The sequence below is a fragment of the Megalops cyprinoides genome, chromosome 21, assembly GCF_013368585.1.
Source record: "Megalops cyprinoides isolate fMegCyp1 chromosome 21, fMegCyp1.pri, whole genome shotgun sequence".
NCBI classification, from domain to species: domain Eukaryota; kingdom Metazoa; phylum Chordata; class Actinopteri; order Elopiformes; family Megalopidae; genus Megalops; species Megalops cyprinoides.
In genome coordinates, this window is record NC_050603.1 from 8965444 (window position 1) to 8990939 (window position 25496).

General features: G+C 45.1%; 4 protein-coding genes across 7 annotated transcripts; 3 read left to right on the plus strand and 1 right to left on the minus strand.

The window, feature by feature from the left end:
• Nucleotides 1-1342: 1342 nt before the first annotated feature.
• On the plus strand, nt 1343-2833 carry LOC118796452 (gap junction alpha-9 protein-like). Its single transcript, XM_036555319.1, has one exon. The coding sequence runs from the start codon at nt 1343-1345 to the stop codon at nt 2831-2833; it is 1491 nt and encodes a 496-aa protein (XP_036411212.1).
• Nucleotides 2834-4946: 2113 nt separating this feature from the next.
• LOC118769121 (c-Myc-binding protein-like) lies at nt 4947-6228 on the minus strand. Its single transcript, XM_036516138.1, has 5 exons — nt 6051-6228; nt 5604-5676; nt 5442-5490; nt 5085-5214; nt 4947-4991 (listed from the first exon to the last, which is right to left on the minus strand). Exons 1-5 carry the CDS (start codon nt 6063-6065, stop codon nt 4947-4949), a joined length of 312 nt encoding a protein of 103 aa, XP_036372031.1. The 5' UTR covers nt 6066-6228.
• A 941-nt stretch (nt 6229-7169) lies between these two features.
• On the plus strand, nt 7170-12893 carry LOC118796453 (ras-related GTP-binding protein C-like). The gene is made up of 7 exons (XM_036555320.1): nt 7170-7575; nt 8790-8993; nt 9187-9386; nt 9623-9737; nt 10691-10833; nt 11608-11756; nt 11986-12893. Exons 1-7 carry the CDS (start codon nt 7399-7401, stop codon nt 12135-12137), a joined length of 1140 nt encoding a protein of 379 aa, XP_036411213.1. The 5' UTR covers nt 7170-7398; the 3' UTR covers nt 12138-12893.
• Nucleotides 12894-14976: 2083 nt separating this feature from the next.
• Nucleotides 14977-23861, plus strand: LOC118796454 (four and a half LIM domains protein 3-like). Of its 4 annotated transcripts, XM_036555324.1 has the most exons (7): nt 14977-15181; nt 19420-19565; nt 20266-20432; nt 21574-21748; nt 22313-22482; nt 22885-23071; nt 23478-23861. In XM_036555324.1, exons 3-7 carry the CDS (start codon nt 20277-20279, stop codon nt 23627-23629), a joined length of 840 nt encoding a protein of 279 aa, XP_036411217.1. In that variant the 5' UTR covers nt 14977-15181; nt 19420-19565; nt 20266-20276; the 3' UTR covers nt 23630-23861. The 4 variants fall into 4 exon arrangements, with proteins under 4 accessions (XP_036411217.1, XP_036411215.1, XP_036411218.1 ...); XM_036555322.1 differs by lacking the exon at nt 19420-19565; XM_036555325.1 differs by lacking the exons at nt 14977-15181; nt 19420-19565 and adding an exon at nt 19578-19660.
• The last annotated feature ends 1635 nt before the right edge of the window (nt 23862-25496 follow it).

A 25496-nucleotide genomic window follows, 5' to 3' on the forward strand; every position in this document is an offset into this window, starting at 1 on the left:
CACTAATGTGTCATACTAGTGGTCCTGCTGTGCAGAAACCAGCCATGATATTTCTCATCCTGTACTATTTTTCTGGGAATTATCTGGGAATTATCTGAAGGGCATACACCTGTAGAAGGTGACATCACATATGCTCATATGCACATTTTGATCGTAAATGTCTTCCCCTGGCATAAAGATACATGACAACACAAAAGTAAACCTTCCTCAATAAATCAGCCGACGTTTGCTTTTTTAAGAGATGCGGTTCAACATGAATTTGTTTATCCGTATAATTCTTCTGCAGTCCTTTGCATGGATGTGTAGAGGCAGTAATGGTTCCAAGCCATCAATATTTTTATCACTGATATTGATATTTTCTGGTGATACATGAAACCTGGGCAGAAATTACTGTTGCCACTTCACTGAGTTGTAATTGCTCCCAGATCTTAGGTCTTATAGTGGAGACAGAGTTCTGATCAGAGAGGCTTTTTCCCTGCTCCCACTGACCTTCATATTACTTAATTATGCCATAGATAATAATGGACAAGGGGTATCTGCTGTCGAAATGTATCTGCTAAAGTGATATATTTAACTTAAATTGTAAGTGCTTATCACTGTATTTACATAACCACACCTTTTACTATCACATAAAGCAGGAATCAAATCACTACTTTTCCACTGGTGCACCGCACTGTGAAATTTAGAAAAGGTCATATATGTCTCTATTATCTGGTAGTTCTGCTAAGCAGGAACCAAACCTAACATTTCTTATCTGGTGCCATTTCACTGGGTCTGAGATCATAGGCAGAGTTTGTGTTTCCAAATCCTCCATGTTCAGATGTTTAGTTTGATGTGTCACCAGTTTTCTGGTCACGAATGGTGGGCAGGTATTTGCCAAGGTGCTAAGTCCTATGGTCAATGATGAAAACACATGTCATACTAAACAGCAAGTTCTTTAGGAATTCCTGTTCAGCTTGAAGTTGGCGGAGATCGCCACAGCACACTGGCCCTGAGTATAGGGTAATGGCCAGGCATGGGAGGCCTTTTGCTACACTGTTTAATATTTACCGGTGATCTGCCAGGTGGGAACCATCAACCATGTTCATGTGGAATCCCCCAGGTTCCCAGACCCCACTCGGCGCTCCATGGAGCTGAAAATTTAACCTGATTATGTTGCATTTCCTACAGTGGACAGAACATACCTGAAATGAAAGCTTTGTAACCAGGTCTACAGTACCAAGCAAATCTAAATATTTAAGGTTTAAACCATTTTGCTAACCACACTCATTATTTTAACCCATCCTACTTTCTCACTTCCACCCCCCGTTTTCCCTTCCTGCTCTTCAGCGCCTGTGTGACAATGGGGGACTGGAACTTCCTGGGAGGGATCCTGGAGGAAGTGCACATCCACTCCACCATGGTGGGGAAGATCTGGCTCACCATCCTCTTCATCTTCCGCATGCTGGTGCTGGGCGTGGCGGCGGAGGACGTGTGGAACGACGAGCAGTCGCACTTCATCTGCAACACGGAGCAGCCCGGCTGCCGCAACGTCTGCTACGACCGCGCCTTCCCCATCTCGCTCATCCGCTACTGGGTGCTGCAGGTCATCTTCGTCTCCTCGCCCTCGCTGGTCTACATGGGCCACGCCCTCTACCAGCTGCGGGCCCTGGAGAAGGAGCGGCAGCGCAAGAAGTTGCAGCTGCGGCGGGAGCTGGAGGCGGTGGAGCTGGACCTGGCGGAGGCGCGGCGGAGGGTGGAGCGCGAGCTGCGTCAGCTGGACCAGAGCAAGCTGAACAAGGCGCCGCTGCGCGGCTCGCTGCTGCGCACTTACGTGGCCCACATCCTGACCCGCTCCGCCGTGGAGGTGGGCTTCATGATGGGCCAGTACCTGCTGTACGGCTTCCACCTGGAGCCCCTCTACAAGTGCGAGCGCGAGCCCTGCCCCAACGCCGTGGACTGCTTCGTCTCGCGGCCCACGGAGAAGAGCATTTTCATGGTGTTCATGCAGTGCATCGCCGCCGTCTCCCTCTTCCTCAACATCCTGGAGATCCTGCACCTGGGGTACAAGAAGCTGAAGAAGGGCCTCCTGGACTACTACCCGCACCTGAGGGATGATTTGGACGATTACTATGTCAGCAGGTCCAAGAAAAACTCCATGGTGCACCCGGGGTACGCTGGCCCCTCCATGGGCCGTAAAGCCACCATCCCCACCGCACCCAGTGGCTACACCCTCCTGCTGGACAGACAAGGCAACGGCCCCACGTACACGTACCCATTCCCCGATGTCTCCTCCACCTTCATGCCCATCCAGGCGGATCCGGTCAGCAAACCCGGGCCAGACAACCACAAGGAGGTTCCGCCCAGCCCCACCGAGCAGAACAACTCCAACAACACCAGCAACGAAACACGGTCTCCGCTTGTCGAGAAGCAGGACAACCCCGAGGAGATTCCCCACTGCGACCCCCAGGACCCCAGAGGCTCCATAAGCTCCGCCCTCCCGGCGGTCTCCTCCTCCTTCCCCACCCTGCTGGCCAGCACAGGGAGGCGGCCGCGGAGGGTCAGCGCCCCCTGGAACTGCTCCACGGTGGAGGAGAGCAACAGCTCCGACGGAGAGGGCTTTGGCCCGGGAGCCCTGAAAAGCCGCCACAGCTTTGCCGTGGGCCGTGCCCGCGCCACCTCTAAGCCTGACCTCAAGAGGCTGAGCCGGTCCCAGAGCCCCAACTCGATGGGCGAGCTGAGCTCCGGGTCGGGACCCGGCCGCGACAGCCCACCGGCCTTCTCGCCCAACCGCCGAATGTCATTGGCAAGTAGCGGCAGCAGCAGGCGAGCCCCCAGCGACCTGCAGATCTGAGCGTTAGTGTGACCCCCTCATCATCTCATCATCCACAACACACGGGGCAGCAAGACTGGGCCTAACCGAAGGGGCATTTCCTGGCACACTGGGGCTGTTAACACCACCAAGCTGTCACAAATTTCATAGAGTTAATTACTTCAGTTTTAATTACTTCGTACAGGTCATAGTTTGGCATTGTGGAGGCTGTGGACACTACAGTCTATTCTGGCAATACACAACTACCTCTCATCCTCTCTCACACATATCCTTTACTTGAGATTCACTGCTCTCACTGCAGTGGTAAACTATTTTAAAACTACAGTTTCAGCATGTTTGAAGGTTTAATTATTTTATAATGATCAGATGCCATGTAATTCAAGAAAACAGCCACAGGCCATAGTTTGCTTTTATGCAAAAATATTAATCTATACCCAAATTTTCAGTATTTATGTGATACAGCATATCCTATTGAAAAATATAACTACTTGAGAGTTTATATTAAAATACATTTTTCATGCAATGTTAGCAATATTTAAAGCTTTAGTTAAAGCTAAAGTGAAAAAGAAAACAAAGACACAAACAGCAAGGTCCATAATGACAAAATAAAAGAAAGAAAAAGAATGGGGAAATAAAAGAAACATAAAATCTTGTAAAACATAAAATGACAGATGAATAACCAGATTTCTCAGGGGAGATCTGAGATCCCACGGTGACATTTTTGTAACTGTAGATCTGAATGGCATTATTAATGACCTTTGCATTAGAGAAGATTTTAATGTGTTTCTTTAGCCTTTCAAAAAGAATTTGTTTCTTTGGTGCTGTAGGAACTCATTAACATTGTTTTCCAGTCAAAATTATGATCATTATCCACAATTTCGGTGTTCTGTTGTGATTGCATCAAAGCACTCAGGATCAAAGCATGACATTTGAAAGGGTTTTAATACAACAAAGACAAGATTTTTTTCCCCATTTACATCCCTCTATACACAACACTACACTTCAGAACAAAACTTCACTGTAACAACAAAACTGAAACAGTAGCAAACTATACTGACTATGAAAGGCCAGCCCTTTTTAATACAACTTCTGAGGGCAGAACACCAGACCACAACATAAATACATTCAATTTGTTCTGTTTTCTTTCAGGTTACTGTGCTACAGATGTCTTCCATCCTGAAAAAACACTGAAGTAACAGGACTGAACCCTGTGCTGTACAGAGTTTTATATACTGAATAGTATTTTTTTTTTTTTTTTTTTTTACACTGAACACCATTGTCCCCATGTATTGTACATATGCATTTATAGGGCAGGAGGTGGGTGTGACCTAAGGTATACACTTGTATGTTTGGAAGATTGTGATTGGGTGTTTAATACTGCTTTTTTATTTTCAAAATGTATATTTTATCAAATAAAAGCAACCGTGCTTAGAGTACGGTATTATCTATCTGTATGCTACCTCAGCCATGCTGCTTGGTTTTTGGTACATTCAGATGAACGCGTTTTACTGTGATCGATTGAAAATATTGAGCAAATTCTTGATCATTAGTTCATCTCTGCATGACCTTACCATCACATGGACAAACACGAGCTGTTCTGGAAAGCTGGTTAAACAAACCACACTGTCAGGAATAATATATCGATCAGGAGATCGCTACTGATATGCAGCCATTTCAAACTGCACCATGTGTGGTGTCGTGTATTAACAATACACAACGTGCAGAATGCATGATGAAGTCAACGTGACCTGTAACTAATGTGAGATGTGCAAGACAGCAGCAGGCATGTCTGTGTGGGAATTGTCAGGAGACAAGTGAGCATAAAAGAATGTGCATCGAGATCAAAAGACTGATGGAGGAATTCCACAGTAAAAGAAAACTACAATGCCGAACAACTGAAGAAATGTCCCTTAAATGATCTGAGGCCTCAGTAACAGAAGCAGATAACAAAACATGATTACCTTCCTTTGAAACACAAATTCAAAGTACACTTCACGTTGGGCACAAAATATTGGAAGGAACCCAGATTACGGAAGATGCATTATCCACAACTAACAGAAATGAACACATTCCTTACATTTCCAGTGCTGCCCCGTTTTGACAGTGCATATCTCTATAACTCTACTCTATAACTCTACTCAGTCACTCCATCATCTTGTGTGGATTCATACTGCAGAAGCTAGGGAAGGATAGAGAGAAAATTGTTTTTTACCAGTCTTCAAGGCAAAAAAAAAAAAAAAAAGTGTGCCAGTGCTTTATAACGAACTCTCACCCTATATTTGAGGTCTCCGTTTTCCAAAAGGAGATGCTCATACTGTTGCTGCAGCTCCATCAGTTCCAGGCGGACTACCTCCGCCTCCGATGGTGCAGGGCCGGACAGCCCCAGGCGTTGCTTTATGAAGCTGACGTGAAGGCTGTTTTTCCTTTTTTTCCCCCATGAAAGTTTATTTCGTCGGTACAACGAGGTAGTTTGCTGTACGACCGCACGGGGGTGCAACCTTGCTTTATAGTAAAACGTGTTATATTCTATTCGGTGTTCATCGATACTTCTAAGTCAATGTATGGCGTTATAATATCAAAGCAAGATTCTGGAATTTCTTAAAATTTTACCAGTTTTTTCAAAGGATACTCCATAGCGTCGCTGGGTTTTTCCGTTTCTTCGTATAATGCTACCAACACTGTAAATAACGGACATAGTGTAAAAACTACGTGCCCTTGAGCCATATTAAGCTACACGAACATGAAAAGTTACTTGGTCCGTGTTTGTAGCATTTTCCGATGGTGGCCCTACCGCTTGTGAGACTTTCTAGGACACCGGTTTTCTCCAAGTACCTCCGGAACTGTTCTCGTTTGCTTTCTGGAGGCTGAAAAGAAGGCGGCAGAGACAAACAGGTAAAAGAACGTTTCTGTAGAAATCAAATTCTCCAAAACGCCACTCGCATTGCTGTACAAACGAGGGAATGCATGCATACAAGTCAGATGCAGAGTGATAAACGACTGTTGTATCGATAATTTTGCACCTGTGTAACACAGACGAGCCAGGTGCAAAATGACACAACTGAACATACCACTCAACTTTGCTATCTGGCTTGCTAAGTAGGTAGCTAGTTCCAAACTTTTAACTGCAGACAAAGAGAAGTCAAAAGAAGCCCTACACGAGGAAGTTCCAAACTAAAAACTACTACTGTGGACAAACTCCACATATTCAAGCAAATATACTTTCTAAAGTTGCACTTACTCTAAAGTGCGCCATGCCTGTATACTAATCCCGAAGTGCCTCACTGATATAAGCTGAACAGTCTAACTGAGCACGCCGACGGTTTTTGCCGACTCCTTTTGAAGCTGTACTGAGCCTGCGCAAAAAACTGCAACCGCGGGTTGCTGTAAACCAAAAGACGTCATACTCGGTGTTTATGTTTTTATTCGGAATGCATTTTTTTATCAGGAATAATATAATGAAATAAAATACCATTCCAACACAATTTTATATGAACGTTTCTAAATCTAAGGCGATTTTTCGTTCACATGCCATTGACGGGACAAAATTGAGTTATAGGTGGTTTTGACTCTCCAGCTTAAAACATGACTCTGCTGTGGTCAGAAAACTCCTATTCGGATTGTCCACATCCTGATAAATTTACCTAGGTGAACAAGGGAAATTAAAGTCATACATCATTAATGTCTGTACTTCTTGACAGGCATTGTAATGTTGTCATAGAGCATAGTGTTCAGATTACTGTTTTATACTGTGCCCTGTAACGTATTTCTGTATTGAGGTCCTTCTCATTTTCCCCAAGTAGACTCAGTCTTAAATATCTTCGCTCCTTTGTTAACATTCTAACAACGGTACTGTAATATATTAACTATACACTGTCTCGCCACCCCAACAACATTAAGCAATTTATTTTGAATGCCCTGTCTGTTACTTATCAAGAGTATCCTTGACATGTGACATCCGGGCAGTCCCTACGATTGCATTTCCCTACCTTTAACCCAACGTAAAAGTCCTGTCTCCCAAGTCCCTAGTTTAAATACTGTTCGCCTTCTCTAAGCATACACTGGCCCAATGCACACTTGCCACTCTGGTTAAAGTGATGAAGTAATTTGCAAACAATTATGTGCCGTAATCGCGTTCCCAAATGTGAACTCTTGTAACCCTGGTTATATTGCCCGGTCCGTTCGTCAAAATACACCCAGTCCAGTGGTTAAGTCATGTGACTGCAAACATATGACACAAGATGAACCACCCTATCACAAGGTTTTTCAGAGTGATATAGTCCTGGACCAATCATCTGCCACACTGTCAGAAAATTGACCAATCGGAGCGGGGGAGGTGGGCTTAAACGCTACAGTGCGTTGCGAGAAACAGGAACACTAAAGATTTGAAGAGAAAGGAGAGTTTGCCATTGTAGCTGTATATCGATCCACTTTCGTAATATATTAAATTGTAGACGTTTTTAACAGGCGGGATTTTGCGCTATTATGTGTATAATTTATTGTTCAGGAAGAAACTCACGCGTATTGCAAAATTAAGTCGTGCAAAGGGGGTCCGGGGATTGGGGAAACAGGCATCGCATCGGGTCAAAATGTCGAATCCGTTCGAGGAGCCCCTTTCCGACAGTTACAGAGTGGACTCTTTCCCGAAAGATTTCGGCTATGGCGTGGAGGACAACGACATCGAGGAGAGCTCAGCACCTGCTGACAGTAAACCGAGAATACTGTTGATGGGATTACGACGGAGCGGCAAATCCTCAATACAAAAGGTAACGTTCGCTAACAGTTAGCCAGCTGGCTAATCGGTAAGTCACGGTCAGCAAAGAAAGCCTTATAAAATAGCTAGCGTTACAGATACTACAGTTTACTACAGGTGCAGTGTGTGGCGAGTGCTTGTGACACGATTGTATCTAAACAGTTGATTTCCAGATATCCGTAATCTGGCAGGAAGAACTGTAGCTGTTTGCACATTTTAATGCGCGTGTAGTGTGTAACCACGGGCTAAGGTTTGCGGAACTCTCGCGAAATGAATATATTATTTGAAAGAATGTCTGTTAAAAGTAAGGCAAACATAAGGATAGCATGACCTCATCAAGAGGGCAAGAACACCTCGTTGATGCAAGGTTTATAAACCACTTCTTTTGCTAATGAGGGCCAATGAGTTGAAGTAAGTGACTGAAAATGCAGCATGTACCCCCTTTTAGTTCTGCGTATACTGTGCAAATACAAAGGAAACCATTATAGTAATACGAAAGCCATGTATTTTTTGACTCACTTTTCTATAAGTGTATCTCCAAGTACAAACAAACCTTATTCGGCTGAGATAGAATAAAGTCTACTACATACACAGCGAACAAAACCGTATTTTCAGAGGAAAAACAGTTTGATCGACTCCAGTTCGTATTAGAGGCTCATTGGTGCTTTCAGTGGAAGCTGTCAAAAAGGTGTTCTCTGCATCGCTGACTAACCTGCTTCTGCTGAAATATGAAATGGCTTAAATATACCCTGAGTGCTTTTTCCATGTCTGTAGCTGTCCCTCATGATTGAGAAACACAGGTCAGGCAAACACGCTGGTCTTTATGGCACATGACCATTGGGATGATGTAAAGATCAGTGAATCTGCACACCATCTGTGTGTGAGACAGCAGACTGTAAGGGACGGGAAGCTGACGCCTTATCAGTGTGAAACTGTTTTCACATGGGTTTTTGCAGGGTTTACTTTGCACAAAAGTCAATGATTTCCAAAGGGAGCTCTGTGTTGTAACACAAGCCGTCCGCCTTGTTGCAGCTGGACCTTGCTTTGATTTTGTGTGCCGGAAAATAGGTGTTGGGGTCTACATCTGAGCCTTCTCAAATTATCATGCTTGAGTGATATTAATTGTAAACCTTGTTTCGTCCAGTACTTTGTGCAGTCACAAGCTCAAATAAACCAATGTGAGGACAGGCATGTAAGGCAGATTTTAATCCAGAGCCTGTCTGACAGGTGGTGTTCCACAAGATGTCCCCCAATGAAACACTGTTTTTGGAGAGCACAAACAAGATCTACAAAGACGATGTCTCCAGCACCTCCTTCGTCAACTTCCAGATCTGGGACTTCCCTGGTCAGGTGGACTTCTTTGACCCCGCTTTCGACTATGAGATGATCTTCAGGGGCACCGGGGCACTGATATTTGTTATCGATGCACAGGTGAGCCAGTGAGAATGGGTTCTGTTATGTTGAGGGGAAAAAAGCCTACAAAAATGGTTTCTTTGTAAAGCCTACAGTTTTTTCTCATCTGGCGAGACCTGACTTTGTGAATGTCCTGTGTGTGTGTGTGTGTGTGTGTGTGTGTGTGTGTGTGTGTGTGTGTGTGTGTGTGTGTGTGTGTGTGTGTTTGCAGGACGATTATGTGGAGGCTCTGGGGAGACTCCATCTCACCGTATCGAGAGCCTATAGGGTTAACCCTGAGATCAACTTTGAGGTCTTCATCCACAAAGTGGACGGCCTCTCTGACGACCACAAGATCGAGACCCAGAGAGACATCCATCAGAGAGCCAATGACGACCTGGCTGATGCCAGCCTGGACAAGTTGCATCTCAGGTCAGTCTATGCAAAGAACTGACCTCAGATCAGTCTTGCAGGGAGTATTCTTGAAACAGCATTTCAGTAAGATTAAACAATCTGCCCCTACACATCCCTGACATATCTCCTGACATGGATCAGCGTGAACAGTATAAGGTGGCATGTAATGTCTTGCTCCCTGTCCTGTTCACATGGATATGCATGTGTGTCTGTATAGATGTAAAACAATAAGTGCCCTCTGTAATCTCTTTCAGTCTTTACCTGACGAGTATCTATGACCATTCAATATTCGAGGCCTTCAGTAAAGTCGTCCAGAAACTTCTCCCTCAGCTCCCAACTCTGGAGAACCTTCTGAACATCTTCATATCAGTGAGTAACTGTGATCCTGATAGTTTCCTTCCACTGATGTGGGGACATACTGTCTGCTTTTCATGGTGAAATCCACAGGGGTTGGTCAATATTCGGTTTGTCCTCCTCTGCAGAAATGCTCTGGGGAAGCAAGAATTTGCTCAGTTCAGTATGGAGTAGCATTTGCATCCACTGAGTTACAGCAGGATTGCAGTTTTTCAGGTCTCAGTTGTGCAAAGTCTGCCTGCTTTCTGTTCAGCTAGCATGGCTATAGAATGGATGTTCTCACTTTCTGTAGCCTTTTCTTCTGGTTCAAGTTTAAGAAGTGCATTTGACACTTATCATGCTGTGAAAAAGCCCTCAACTCCTATGAATGGTACAGCTGAGACTTCTTTAACGTGAATGCACTGATTTTAAAAGTGAAAGTAAAATTTGTCATTAGAAGTGTGTGTGTGTGCGTTTTAGTTTTTCAATTAATTTCTGCAAGTGATGAATTGAGAACATCCTCATTTTTCCACTTAAACATGTGATTGTAGATTTGTCATCAGGTTAATTTCACCGGAGTATTTGTTGCTCTTAAGAGCATGTGGAATGTATGAATGAAGCCAGACCATTGTGTTAACAAGTTAAACCAGTGTCTGAGATTGCTGATGGACAATTGTACAATTGCAAAGGAATTGCGTCTGTAAACCTGGCAGTTTCCTGGTCTGTTGTTTTCAAAAACGCTTTATTTTTATCTTTGGTGAAGTGTAGAGCTGCTGAGAGGGCATGGAGAATAATATATATTCATCCAAATGAAGCCTTGGGATGCAGTTGTTGTCCCCTTGGGAAATTAAGTCTCTCTTTTCAGATAATATTTTTACTCTCTATGACCCCTTAGGGATTCTAGTACTCCAGCCTCTGCTTTTCTAAGCAGTGCATCAGCCGTTGCTGTTATGATTACAGTGTGTCTGTCGCTGTGTCTGTCTTGGCAGAATTCAGGGATAGAGAAAGCCTTTCTGTTCGACGTGGTCAGTAAGATCTACATTGCCACTGACAGCTTGCCCGTGGACATGCAGTCCTACGAGCTGTGCTGCGACATGATCGACGTTGTCATCGACGTCTCCTGCATATATGGGTGAGCTGGAGTCACTGTAACCTTTATAAAAAAAAAAAAACTGCCTTCATCCTCACCTGAATTGTACACAAGTGCTGTTATTATTTTAAGGTACAGCATGATAATGTTGTGGATGTGTCTGAAACAAGCCCAGCTGACTTTAATTGCCTGTATTACTTAAACACTGCAGTACAGTGGGTCTAGTACAGCACATTACATACATACATTACATTATATTATTGATATTTAGCAGACGCTCTTATCTGGAGTGACTTACATAGGTTTCATCTTTACATGTTATCCATTTATACAGCTGGATATTTACTGAAGCATTTCTGGGTTAATTACCTTGCCCAAGGGTACAACAGCAGTGGCCCAGCGGGGAGTTGAATGAGCAAGCTTTGGGTTATGAGTCCTGCTCCTTACCACTGTACATGCATCCCTCTACAATTTCTTGAAATCATTATGTAAACCTCTCATGTCTAGGATCCCACTTAGAAAATGTGGTGAATTGAATCTTTTTTTCATGACATTTTTATTCCTGCCAGGTTTATGACATTGTAACTGTAGACATACAGCATAAGCAGCCAGGTGAATGCCTCTGGAAATTCCTCTTTTGATACTGTTTCACAGTAATGTAATGAACATTACTGTGTGATCTTTGAGTGACCATTGACTTATGTGTTTTGTTATGGTCTTGTAGCGGCCTTTAATCTGTAAAGGGCCTTTTTGTATGGTCTTGCTGTGGTCATTGAAATCTGTGATGAGGTATGACCGTGTGATCGTGTGTTCCAGGCTGAGGGAGGATGGCAGTGGCAGCGCATATGATAAGGAGTCCTTGGCCATCATCAAACTCAACAACACCACTGTGCTCTACCTGAAGGAGGTGACCAAGTTCCTGGCGCTGGTCTGCATTCTCAGGGAGGAGAGCTTCGAACGGAAAGGTGAGTTTCAGGAGAGGCTGGGGAGGAGGACGCGGCCAGGCCTGGTTGGCCGATTGATAAAGACTGTGAATGCATCATAGTTGCGTGGTCTGCTCAATGCAGGACACAGCTATGTCCAAGAGGAGTGTCCTGATTCCTGGATGGCGATTTCAGGTGTGAAAACAAAGGTCTGATAGTAGTGAACCTACACCGTTTTTTTTTTTTTTCTTTCTATTTTTATGGTCTCCAGGTTTGATAGACTACAATTTCCACTGCTTTCGCAAAGCCATCCAGGAAGTGTTTGAGGTGGGCGTGTCCACCCAGAGAACGGGCACCCCACAGCTTGACATGCCCAGTCCGAAGGCTGCCACTCTGAACGGGACCCCCAGGAGCGCCGTGTAGCGTTTCGGAGGAGGAGGGAGAGAGAGAGAGAGCGAGAGAGAGACTGCTGGGGCTGTGCCCTGGACCCCTCACAGGTGACAAAGAGCCCACGGAGCAGCTGAGAGCGGGACAGAGGACCTGTCCGCCGTTTCCTATGACTGAGAGATTCAGACAGGAAACCCAGAATGGAAAACATTACAAAATAAACAGAACTGTCAGCCAGCAGGGGGCGCTGCAGTACTGTAACCAGCCCTCCCCCCCCAGGACAACACTGTGTGTCGACACATTGTCAGGGGTAGGGAAACGCTGTACAAAACACAAACCCAGTCTGATATCATGAAACCCATTCAACCCAATGCTCACACACAGCACTGCTTCAGTTCAGCCAAAGTTTTTACCATTCTGTCATACACCTATGCACATTGATAGCAAATCATAGAAATGCACTATTTTAGGACTGTGCTGTCTTAACCTCAGAGTGCTTTGGAGCACTGAGTTGGTGTGAATGTGTCAACAAGTTTATAGTAACTGGGTCCAAAACTATGAGCTGCATGGTGTAGGATGGTTTAAATGATTAATACCACTTTCTACTTTCCGTGAGCATTTACTTCAGTAAATTAGCTTGGTGATGCTGCCGCTCTTGTGCTACCAGATGAACTCTGCTTATGACAGTATGACACTGAGACTCAGTGAGGGAGAAAGGCTGTGTCTGCAGGAAGCCAGCCTGAGATGTGTGTGTGTGTCTCAGGCAGAGTGAGGTGTGTGTGTGAGAAAGAGAGTGCGAGTGTGTGAGTGCATGACTTGATGAATGTGTGTGTGTGTGTGTGAGAGAGAGAGAGAGAGAGAGAGAGAGGGACATTGTGTGAGTGCATGACTTGAATGTGCGTGTGTGTGTGGGAGAGGGAGAGAGAGAGAGAGAGTGTGTGCGAGTGCATGACTGTGTGTGTGTGTGTGTGTGTGTGTGTGTGCCTGTGTGCACGTGCGTGCGTGCACTCCCATCCTGTACGAGGGCACAAGGTGTATACATGCATGTGATGGAGAGACTGAGGGATATTGGGACATCCTTGTTCCAGCTTCACCTGAAACTTTGGGGCTTCTCACTTTTGCATTTAGAACTGTGATTAACATTATTCTCCTAACTAAACCAATCTAATATAACTTTCCATGGAGGTATTTTCAGAGACAGCAGCTGGAAAACCTGCTGATCCACAGCTCTCCTGGATCCGGAATGACCAGGTCTGGTCACCGTGCTCATGAACATGGTCTTCAGCTCACCCACAGAACCTGAACAATTCTGCCTTATCTGTTCCTGATGACCATGATGCGTGAGTCAATAAAAGGGAAAATATCTTACTATTTGAACGGGAGATAACGGAAACACTGCCCCTTTCACTTGTTTTGTTTGAGAGTTGTGCTGAGTATTAAAGTTATTTTTGCATTGAAATATTTATTTTCCTCTGTGATTTTTTCATGTGTTATGTATTTTACAAAGTCCACACATACAGTGGATTGAACCACCAGGATATTTGCAGTGAGCACTGACATTACTCCAGAGTAAATTTATAACCATGTTTCTAGGATGTGGGAGGGAAACCAACAGCGGACAAAAAAGAGAGCTGGTATTTTTGTCACTCCCCTCTAATTGTCTTGCGTTAATGAAGCCCCTTGAGTCCACATTAATGCCACACATTCTTCTCATTACAGGAGACAAAAAGCAACCTTACCCCAGTTTTCCGAAAGCAATGTCACAGGGTTAGAAAAGAGACTTGTTTGAGGGAAATGCACAGCAACCCTCCACTCCCACTCTGCACAAACACACTCTGTTACTCTTTACAGCATTATTTCCATCTGTGGCCGGGTGTGTCCCTTTAACTCCCTGTAAAAATAATAAACAAAAATATTCACCACCTCTTTCATTTCCATCTCCACTTCTGAATCTCATTCCGTACCTTGACTGCACACTCTTGGTGCTGTCCCTCTCTGTGTTACCGCCAGTACTGCAGCTTTTGGGTGCTCGGTTATGGGTCTGACTCAGATGCACTGTTGCGCGTGGAGAGAACAGGTCTGGTCTGGAGAAACACAGCTGTGGCACATTTGAAAGCTATCATTAATTAAATTCCATAGGTAACATTGTGCTGGCTGCATGTGATTTTATGTGTAAAAATGAATGGTTGTACGTCAGAAGTACATTTTTTTTGCACAGCAGGCTGTGGGGAGAGGTTGCTGAGTGCCAAACAAAGCCAGATTTTTTTTCCCATAATTTCATCATTAAAGACAATTGCGCATGGAAAATCTGAGACATAAAACCCATGCCCTATGAAAATGGAAGTATTTGCTATCGCACGTGAACATCTTGTAAAAGGTTATTACTTCACCGAACTGAATGTCGTAACTGCAAACGAACTTGATGGTGAAGCTGAATACAAGAGCATGCAGCGAAAAGAGCTGTTGTTTCAATGAGTACACCCTATATCGTTTGGGGACTTTATCTCTCTAATGTCAGATGCAACAGAGAAGTCACATTCTTTTAATCGTTATATAAGAAGTCGCAGGGGCCATGAAATACCGCTGAGTGTCATTCCCGATTATGAAACAATTATATGAATAATTGCGGCTGTGAATCCATGAGAAAGCACAACGTCTCCGTCTAGTCGAGGAGGCACCATATCCCAGGTGCTGAAACGCGTTGTCTGCATAAACATCCTTCTCATAGGATATCTCTCATATACTCGCAGTCATCCTCAAAGTTTAGAAAAAGGAGTGTTGGCATGTTGCAACTCTACGCTGGAACTTATCGTGTTAGCGTCGAGAGAGGAGGGAGCGAGAGAACAGGGCGGGACCTCATGACTCGAGAATTTACGAGTGGTGTCACGCACAGGGTAGTGTGTCACTATTAGTCATTTTTTGCGGGTTACAGAAAGAGATATAACACATTTGCGTTTCGACACTTCACATTTGGAGTAAGGATTCGACTGCGACCCGCTCAGGTTTGGAGGCATTGTATGCGAGGAGCTTTTCTCGGGTCGGGAGAGCGCAGGAAGATTGAGTGTCGGACGTTCCTGTGGGTAAGAACGTAGCCTATTCGTACTTTACATGTTAGTTTTAAGGTCATGGCATTTTAGTATTTCTTTATGTCTTTAGCCTACTGTTAAAAACCTTCTTTGTGCCGACGAAGCTGAGGACACTTCCAAGAGTGTTTCAAAAACGTGACATAAAACTCTGATTTTTACGCTTGAGAATGCGTGTCGGGGAATTGCAAATCATGTTTCAATGGAAAGCAGAAACTTGCAGTAATGCAAAAGATTCTATTGTGTCGCTGTGTTGATACGTTGTGTAGTAGGTCTGATTGCGGATGTCAAACCCGTAGAGCGCTTTCACATGTGCCCATCAGACATTCTGATGTGTCACCCAGGTGTGCGAAGTGCGTTCCTTCGTCTGGTTTCACATCCCCAGGCGCAAGGACCGCATTATGGGAGGGGCATTTTAATTGCAATATAGACATTTTTTCCGTCAAGTTCCGTCACACGCTGCACAGATAGCATTACATAATACGGATGTGCTAGCGCCCGTAATTCATTAAGTTTCGTGATTTATAGAATACATTATTCGCCTTTCCTATAATCACTGCATGTGATACAGAGCAACCTCTGCTAACATTATTGCCACAAAATATTGGTCCTCGTTTATTAGTACTCACACTTACCAGCAAGTAGAGCAGCGACATAAATTGCATAGTAACGAGCGGCTCTATCAGTTGACACTTCAACAAAAAAATTAGATCTATTCAGTCGTCACACCACGAGATAGTTAGCCAGTGTTCTTGACCAAAATTAGATCAAACAGGAAAACTTTGTTGAAATGAACAGACCACTTCCCTCTCCACATATCACAAGTTTCTGGGTGCGCACCCGATTAACGATGTAGCTCGCCAGCCAGGTACTACAACCCATAGCTACATACATTTTAACAGACGTCTAACATGCCATGATTTAGAGTAAGTACGGTGACATTTTTTTCTTTTACTGACTGTCTAACATACATATTGCTATTGTTACACCAGGCAGGTGGGTGTAAAGCCTGCCCAGGGCAATCTAAGATTTATATTTTCAGCGTTCTGAGCGCAAATGGAGGGCCAGTCAAATTCTAAAGGAATATGTGAACGTGCTAAAACGCCCTATAACGGCTGACCTAAAGGTCAGGGGTCTTTCCACGTTTGGTGGATAATGAGAACTTGAGTAGGGGGTGTGTCTTCACCTATACTCCACTGATACTTCACCTGGGGCAGAGGAGCAGCAAAAAGAGACTTATGGAGTGATCAGATGACAAGAGCAGCAACACTTATGGAGTAAAGGATAAGTCGTTTTTCAGTTGCAGTGGTACACCTCCAGCGTCCTCACTGCATCCACATGAAAAACACACTCTGATCACACCATTGCAGCGTAAAAAGCACAGACTAATCACCCTCACGAACAATGAGTGAGTTTGGCAAGCCTTTCAGCAGAACATATGGAGAGTGTTAAGTTCTGCCTGCAACAGAGACCCAAAATTATGGGTACTGAGACACGCTGTTCAGATCATGTAAACATTTGCACAGTGTTATACATCATGTTATATTCTCGCTTTTCTTTGGAAGAGTTGGCTTTCGGGCAAATAGAACTGAGGAATTAAACCACACCATCAGAGAGAGGAAAGATTTGTCTCTTGTTATTACCTGAGGTGTTGTGAATGAAGTCACAGATATAATCTCTCTCCACAATAAAGTCTTCAAGTTCCTGCCTGTTTGCACACAATTGCATATAGTTCACACAGCACTTGGAAGACTGTTTTTTTTTCTTACTTAAATGTAGGGAAGATTTCATCCTGTGAATAGCAAAAGATAGAAATGCATATTTGTTTTTATATATTTTTTATTTCACTGCTTTTAGAACTGAAGGAGGAGGAGACAGTGGTTGCTTTGCCATGTGGTGGTTTGACCACAGTCACATTCTCTGAGTGGCGCATTTTGGCAAGGATGCAATTAACACAATCACTGGAGTTGTGCCAAGTATTTGGATGACAGCAGTCAGGAGGTTCCCACTAAGGGTGGGGCCTGCAGGTGGGGCCGAGTCCGGTTCTTCTGTCTATAATCAATCTGGAGTCGGACTGATTTAGGCCTGAATATATTTGCTGTCCATTGTACATCTGAGGGTGTTCACTGACTGGTTTAGAAATGCTTGCATTCCCTGACAATTTCAGATCTGAGGGTGTTCACTAACCTTGTACTATTCATGTGCCTTCCCTGACCATTTCAGAACTGAGGGTGTTTACTGACCATATGAGATTTGCGTGCATTCCCTGACCATTTTAGGTCCGAAGGTGTTTGCTGCCCATTTCAGACCTGTGTGTTTAGAGTACCACCCCCCCCAGCAGCCCAACAGCCCAACAGCCCTCACATTACTGAACATGCTGCTTGTGGAGGCAGAATCCTGCACAGCTGCATTGTGGGAAATGAGATCATGTTTCCCGCATGTGTGCCGCAGGTGAAGTGCATCGTATCGCTCAGTTTCTGTTGCTGAGCCGATGGTTCAGTCACAACACTGTTTCTCTCTGTGTTTCCTGTGTTCAGGTTTATTATTACCTGGTTACATGGACAGGGGGCTGGATTACCATGAAACAAAGCGATATGTCCAAATTTGCAATACCGAGTGTGCTTAAAGCCTGTCAAAAGGGAGCACAGCAGGATTACTCGGCCTATCTTTAAAATATATTCATCTGAAGTTGTTGCTAGTGAAATGTACAGAACAGTGTGTGTGTGTGTATGTGTGTATGTGTGTGTGTGTGTAAGTGTGCATGTGTGTGTGAACAAGCAGCACAGTAAATTCCTCTTGTTAGTTTTATGTGGGGGAGAAGGAAGGAAGTAGGAGAGAGGAATGTCCTATTCTTAGAGAATATGTCTAGCAAGATGTGTGTAACGTTTGTCAGAGAGACAGAGCCATGTGACAGACAGTTGAAGAAAATCTTGTTTTTCTGATGCAGCAATCACACTTTCTAAACTCTCCCTTTCTCTTTTAATCAGTAGACAGATTGCTGTGTGTGACAGGAAAGTAAACATACAAGAGTCCTGGTCATGACTAGGATATCTTTGTTGAGGGTTTGTGGTATGGGGGAGGGTTGGTTGTTTCAGAACCCATATGTTTGGAGAAACAGTTTGAAGTCCTTCCCAGTCCTCTTGCATGGCTGGTCTCTTTATACTGAGTTTTCTTCAGATATGAGAGGGAAGTTTCATTTGTTCTGGAGAAAAAAATTAGTTGGCTCAATATCCCAATTAGCCTCCTGGTATTTATTTAGCAAACAATATGATGTTATCAGTTTAGATGAAAAAAAAAAGCCAGATGGATAGTGTTTGTCTTAGAAACTGCTGGGCTGGACAATGGGTCAGATGTTGGCATGACAACCATGGTTAGCACGTGCACGCAGATAATTGCTCTCAGGTGTGGTTGGAAAAGCAGACTAGGTTCTCTGTGATTTCTGTTGGTGCTCACAATGAGGGCAGTCCTTTCTGCAAGGTGGGACCCTCTTCTGCCCTTTGGACCAGGAGAGAAATCCTGGAGGCTTTCATGAGCCTGGTTACACATTAAGGTCTGACAGTGGTATGTCACAGACTGCATGTGACAAGTACACTAGTACACAGCCAAGTACACTAACACACAGCGGCTACAGTCTGCTGACTTCAGTGTTTTAGATCTGACACAGAGCTTCCTCTACCATATTGAGAGTCTGACTCTGGGACGCGGAGGGAGTGTAAATGAGACTCCTGAAAGGATCCTGTAATGGCAGATGCCGAAGGGTTCGCTGTAGTTATGGCTGACAGTCGAAATTGTGCTGCAGGATCTTGTGACTGTCACCACAGCCGAGACTCAATCCACTATTGAGTCAGGCACTGCCCGCTAGTTGTGAGGTTAGGTTGTCTCCATGGAAACCCAGACTTCATGGACTATTAGTTTTCACTTATTTTTATGCCCTCTCCCTTCGCTGTTTCCCACATGGTGGACCGCTGAAGGGTGAAGCTATTGTATTGTGCTTGTGGCAGTTGGGGCATGTTGCAAGTAGCACTTTCTGCCTGAACCCCAAACATCTGGCCCAAGGCTACGCACACAATAGACTGTTGCCTGTTGGGTGTTATTAATAGATGCTGTGATGGCTAAAAATGGACACAATAACTGAGGCTCTTGCCAAGGTCCGCAGAGGGTAGAGCCTGGAATGAAAACCATTGTGTCGGTACGGTCATTTTGAGAACAATAATGGGTTTCTTAACGTGTTAGAGGTTGGGAGGAAATCCAGTCGATTTCCCAAGTTTGTGATAAACGGGCAGGAGAAGGGGAACCAGACTTCCCCTACAGGACGGACATCTGCGTTCTGCATCCATCCCAAAGCTTTCTTCTGTCTTCACACCAGTGACCCTCGGCCTTGGTGACTGATCTCTGACCCCGGTGGCTCTGTCTTTGATGTGGAGGTGTTGTTTTCAAAGTGGACTCTGTCAGTTAATTGCGTGCGCACTGGAGTGGGTAAGGAAAGGAAGCGGTAGCTCACGCACCTGCCGCAGCTATACCAGGACTGAGCTGTCTTTATCCTTTGTCCTTGAGATAACATGTTTTCTTCTCCGCCACAGATATGAAAGCAATCTGTTAAAACTGAGTGAAGACAGTCAAAACAGGGCGTGGCGGAGAAGGGACTTGCATGTCAAACTGTGGCCCTGTGCAGTTTTGTCCAGTGGAGATGGTCCTGGAAAACAAAAAACTTAGTGAACATGCAATTCTATTACATTATTGTCATTTAGCAGATGACGTTGCAGATACACAGCAGATCCCCAGTTTACACAGGTTGTAATTTTATCCATTTACACACTGGGGTTTTTACTAAGGCAATTGAGGGTAGAGTACCTTGCTCAAGGGTACCACCATAGTGCCCTCAGGAGGGATTTGAACAAGCAACTTTCTGGTTACGAGCCCTGCCCCTTGTCACACTGCAGTCCACCAGGTTTCCAAGGTTAATTTATTGGCTTTCTCTCCACCGTGGTCAAAAATGAGTCTCATCTCTGTGGTGAAGTTGCACAGATTTTTCTGGCGAATCCAGGGAGTGTTGTGAATGTGGTTGTGTTCTGTTTTTACAGGGCAGGACAACATGAGTGAGCAGTTTGACTGCGCTAGCTGTAAGCAGTCCCTGTATGGACGCAGGTACATCCAAACAGAAGACAGTCCCCACTGCATCCCCTGCTACAACAAGCTCTTCACCCACACCTGCGCAGAGTGCAAGGAGCTTATCGAACACAATGCCCGGGTGAGCAGAGAAAGAGAGAGAGAGAGAGAGAGTGGAGAGAGAGAGTGTGTGTGCATGTGTGTGACTGCATGAGAGAGAGAGAGAGAGAGAGAGAGAGAGAGAGAGACAGAGAGAGAGAGAGAGAGAGAGTGGAGAGTACATGTGTTTGTGTGTGTGTGTGGAAGAGAGAGAGAGAGAGAGTGTGTGTGTGTGTGTTTGTGTGAGAGACATAGTGTGTGCAGTTTTGGGTTTATGCATATGGGAGAGAGAGTCTGTTCATGCAATTGTGTGTGTGCATGGGTTGGTGGTGTGTTTGTGTGCGCGTGTCTGGTCTCTGGTCTCTGGTCTCCTGTACTGAGATGAAATCACAGGGATTCAGTTAAACTGGCAAAACAACCTGATGGGTCTGTGCTCCTATTGTTTGTTTGGAAAACATCTCTTTTTGCTGAATGCTTGAGACAACCTAAATTCCCTCGTGATGTCTGAAGCAAACAGAGTACTCTTAACAGAGGAATGCAGAAACACCCATCCAAAGAGAAACTCGTCTGTGGAACACGAGTTCCGAAAATGTTCCATTACAACAGTGGTTAATGCATCACTGACCCCCCCCCCCCCCCCCCCCCCCAGGAGAAACAGGCAGTAATTAAAATTCCTGTTTGCCTTGGTGTTCTACTCCCTGACTTAAGTAATGAACATTACATTACTGCAAACACCCCCTCCCCAAACACACACTCACATTGATTCCTTACAGCTTCACTGTTCGATGCAAAAAAAATAAAAACAAAAAAAAAAGAGAGCCAGATGTATTCTTCTGCACTCGGTGCAAGAAACAAATGTAGCCAGACAATATCCACATTCATTACAGATGAGCAAGACGTGTATGCAACGAAAAGGCATTAATCCTGACTCCTACAGGTTAAAGGAAAACAATCTTTACTGATGGGTGGAGACTACCATTCTACTCGTTTGCTGGTCTTCCCTGTATGGCGACTGCAAGGAGTGTATGCAATCGAATCAAAACGTTAAGAGCTTATTACGATCCAACCACAGCGGTTCTGCACGATCAAAACATTATTATATCATTTTGACATCACCCCAGCACCTCTCTGCCGTGTCCTTACCCCTTACCCTCTCTGCCGCCCTGACCCCGACCCCACTCCAGGAGCTGTCCTATGAGGACCGGCACTATCACGACCACTGCTTCCGCTGCTTCCGCTGCGAGCGCTCCCTGGCTGGCGAGCCCTTCACCTGCCACAAGGAGGCGCTGCTGTGCCAAGACTGCTTCTGCAACGAGTGCTCCTCCCAGTGCGTGGCCTGTGACAAGGCCATTTTGCCAGGTACTGTCCCTGCTCTGTCCCCACATGCACGGCTGGTCTCTTTAGTCTACAAGAGACGTGTCTTAAGCAGTTGCACGGAAAGGGCGGTAGCGTAACATAGTGGTTAAGCAGTGGGACTTGTAACTGAAAGGTTGACGGTTTGATTCCCTGCTGTGGCACTGCTGCTGTACCCTTAGGCAAGGTGCTTAACCCCCCAGTTACCTCAGTAAATATCCAGCAGTATAAATGGATACCATTCTAAAAGAGCATCTGATAAATGCCAGTAATGTAATGAATGAGCATTGATGGCAAAGTCTACTGAAGAAGAATATAACCCATTTTTCCATTAGATTTCCATGGTGTTCAGTCAGTGAGTGTAATTGTGTAGGTCTCTCCCGGTCCCCTCTGGTTTACGCATTAAGTATATTAACTAATGGGGAATCTCAGTTGGTGTTTACGTTGCAGGTTTATAATTACACACATGCTATAAGCGCTCCAGGGCACAAAGTGTTACCACTGGCCTTGTGTGCTGTGTGTGGGCATGCATTAACCCACTGTTCTTGTGGCCCCGCCCCTCCATGCCAGGATCCAGGAAGCTGGAGTATGGAGGAAGCACCTGGCACGAGGACTGCTTTGTCTGCCACAGCTGCGAGCAGCCCATCGGCTCCAAGGCCTTTGTCCCGGACCAGGATGGGTACTATTGTGCACCCTGCTACGAGGACAAGTTTGCCCCGCGCTGCAGCCGCTGCAAAAAGGTGAGCCGCGAGCTCCGCCTTCAGCAGGGCCTTGTGGGAATTTCCAGTCAGCGTGAAACACACCTGATTATTCTGATGACTTCTAGATTAAATGCTTCATGAATTCCAGCGGTCTGCTTCCTGTTCGTTTTCGTGGGAAGGTACCATGTGTTAATACCGCATTGTTAGTCGTGGGATGGGCGGAATTCATTACGGTCTGGCTCTGCCAGAAATACAGGATGTGCAAAATCTCACGAGCCATCAACATTTCAGCATTTCTGAATAGTTTATTATTGAATCCCCGAACGCACCATTGTATGAACTTTGATAATGGGTCCATATCCGTAAATATGGTTTTCCATGACACAAAACGCATGAAAACGGTAGCGTTTCTGGTGACCCCCCCCCCTCCTTCCCTCTCAGGTGTTGGTGACGGGGGGCGTGACCTACCGCGAGGAGGCGTGGCATAAGGAGTGTTTTGTTTGCACGGGCTGTGGGGTCCAGCTGGCGGGACAGCAGTTCACTTCCCAAGATGACAGCCCCTACTGCGTCCAGTGCTTCAGCAAGCTCTATGCACGCAAGTGTGAGGGCTGCAGCGAGCCAATCACCGGTAGGCATCACGGTCACCTGATCCGCATTCAGTGATGACATCACAGTTAACCTCATCCAATTTCAGTGGACAGTCTGATCAGCATAAGTGCAATGGGTGTGGGAGTAATGTTTTGAACAAAAATTAGTGCTGTCTGGGAGTTAAACAATGGAGTGAAACAGATCTGAACAATCAGTCTGTAGACTGGAAATCAGCTCCCTCAGATGCAATCAGTGGAATAATTGTAGTTTCCAGTACATTCTTAGCAGTTGGTGTGGCATCGGCTTTGAACTCATGCTGGAAATGCCTTGTACAAAATTTGTTTAAGGAGAGAATATCCTATAAGCTGTAAGTTCACCCCTCCAAAGCCCATCAAACATGCCCTGTGACAGTGTCCCCATTGCTCTCTCTCCCTCTCCCCCTCCAGGTTTTGGGGAGGGAAAGTTTGTTTCCTATGGTGAACGCCATTGGCACCAGGCCTGTTTCTCCTGCTCCCGCTGTTCCGTGCCTCTGGCGGGCGTCGGCTTCTTCCCCGAAAGGGACCAGATTCTTTGCCGCGATTGCAGCACCCATACATAGACCACACCCACTCCCTCCTGAACTGCTTGAAAATCAACGGTCTCTTTCTTACTGCCTACCCTTCCTCTCCACCTTTCCATTACTGTTTTGTATTTTTTCAATTTAATTGAAACTTGTCATTTATTATTAGTTATGTCACATTTGTAAAATGACGTATGCTGATTTGGACATCCAAGATCTCCATGTCAGAGAGGGCATGACTGGGTTTCCAAAACAAGCAATAAAAAGAAAATTCTCACCAAAAAGCTTACTGTATTGATTTTTTTTTAAATGGCATCAATAAATTGAATGAGAGTGTCCATTTTATCATGTGTGCACTGACATCTGGTCTTGCGTTGCCGTCTGAGTTAATGAAATTTCCTATAATGTATTATTGTTATTCTTAAATCAATAATCCTCCCATAAAAAAAAAAAAAAAAACTTGCACTGGTCAAAAAGATTTGCAGCAGCAGATTTTTGCTTTCTGTAACATATCTGTAAATTGCACCTTTCAGCATAGCCCTGAAGTCCTGTCAGTTCAACTGAGTCACAGTGTGAAATCCACCTGGTTCCTCCCACAGTCTCACACATCTGCATGATAAACGGGCCACATCACTGAGGAAACGTTGGTGAAACGTTGTGAAAAGCTCACTGAAAATGAACCAGCCAGCTTGTGCTGATTGTTGCTGTATCTAGTGCGCTTAATGCAGTGGGGAAAGTGAGGTGAAGCACAGGACCGGAATATGGACCCAGCGGAGTCTGGAGTCTGGACTGGACTACAGTCAGACACCATTAGGTATAGCAGTGCCGAGCTGCTGGGGAGGTTTTCCTCGTTTTCCAAAATCTCCCCCTTGCCATTTTCTCATCATACATGGAAGGAATTTTCCCACTGAAAAAGAGATAATGGCCCTCACCGCATTTCCCTACAGTCCACTACAACAGCAGAGAAAAGAACTCAATGCCCTCAAACAGACGGGTGGGAGGGGGAGGGGGAAGCACGGAGACATACAGGGGGAGAGGAAGAGAGGGGGGGGGGGGGGGGGAGAGAGACAAACGAGGCTTGTTGGATTCCAGATGTCCCGCGCCAGTCTTCCCATGAGCACCCACAAGAGGAATGTCACAGAGAGATGACAACACATCTCATCGGAGAGCAAACACCGATTTGGACACACTCACACGCACATAAATGCAGGCGTGATCGGTTGCCCTCAGTCTTTGACAGGTTACTTTATTTTCATTCTCTCGCTGAGGGTGCATCCATCAACTGCACAGTAATAAACTCAGACTCAGTCATCTGACGCTGGGACGTGGTTATATAAAACTATACATCTACATGTCATCGCTGAGCAGAATGGTCCTCTGGTGGAACATATGCATGTCACATCATTAACAAAAAAAAAAAAAAAAAAGCAAAGACTGCTTGGAGCAAACCTGATTGTCACACATTTCAAAAAGGAAAATAGGAAAATGAAAGAGTGATGAATCGTGGCCAATGGCGTGAGAGGAAGATAAGAGTGTATTTTTCCAGAACATTCCAAATCAGACGTGGCACTAAAATTGCACGGCGGAGAGCAACATATAGCCGCAGAATGTGTCTCAAGGCTTTGCTTGTAATTCCACAGGAGTCAGGAGTCTGTCAGCATTCGGTCGAGCTGAACGTCTCAGCTCAGACCTTGTACGGCTTGAGCTATAGTTTAACCCTGTAGTGCACAGCAGAGGCAGCCATGTAAGCGTTGACACACATAAATCCTTCGTTTCGCTGTTCTGAACTTCAGAGACCCTGTCAGTTCCCCTTGTGGCCATGCTGTTGAGCACTGAGAGACAAGGGTGAGAAAGAGCGTGCAGTCCTTACTAACATTGTAGGAACATTCTCAGAGCATCAGTGTCT

What these genes read in the sequence shown, in the direction of transcription:
- LOC118796452 (XM_036555319.1), top strand. Translation starts at nt 1,343, where the DNA reads ATGGGGGACTGGAACTTCCTGGGAGGGATCCTGGAGGAAGTGCACATC.
- LOC118769121 (XM_036516138.1), bottom strand. An exon ending in CCTAGAAAGTCTCACAAGCG is followed by an intron (nt 5,491 to 5,603) that starts GTAGGGCCACCA and finishes CGTTATTTACAG; the next exon opens with TGTTGGTAGCATTATACGAA. An exon ending in ACGGAGACCTCAAATATAGG is followed by an intron (nt 4,992 to 5,084) that starts GTGAGAGTTCGT and finishes ATCCTTCCCTAG; the next exon opens with CTTCTGCAGTATGAATCCAC.
- LOC118796453 (XM_036555320.1), top strand. Translation starts at nt 7,399, where the DNA reads ATGTCGAATCCGTTCGAGGAGCCCCTTTCCGACAGTTACAGAGTGGAC. An exon ending in GACGTCTCCTGCATATATGG is followed by an intron (nt 10,834 to 11,607) that starts GTGAGCTGGAGT and finishes CGTGTGTTCCAG; the next exon opens with GCTGAGGGAGGATGGCAGTG. An exon ending in GGAGAGCTTCGAACGGAAAG is followed by an intron (nt 11,757 to 11,985) that starts GTGAGTTTCAGG and finishes TATGGTCTCCAG; the next exon opens with GTTTGATAGACTACAATTTC.
- LOC118796454 (XM_036555321.1), top strand. Translation starts at nt 21,415, where the DNA reads ATGCAATCGAATCAAAACGTTAAGAGCTTATTACGATCCAACCACAGC. An exon ending in TGACAAGGCCATTTTGCCAG is followed by an intron (nt 21,749 to 22,312) that starts GTACTGTCCCTG and finishes CCTCCATGCCAG; the next exon opens with GATCCAGGAAGCTGGAGTAT. An exon ending in CTGCAGCGAGCCAATCACCG is followed by an intron (nt 23,072 to 23,477) that starts GTAGGCATCACG and finishes CTCCCCCTCCAG; the next exon opens with GTTTTGGGGAGGGAAAGTTT.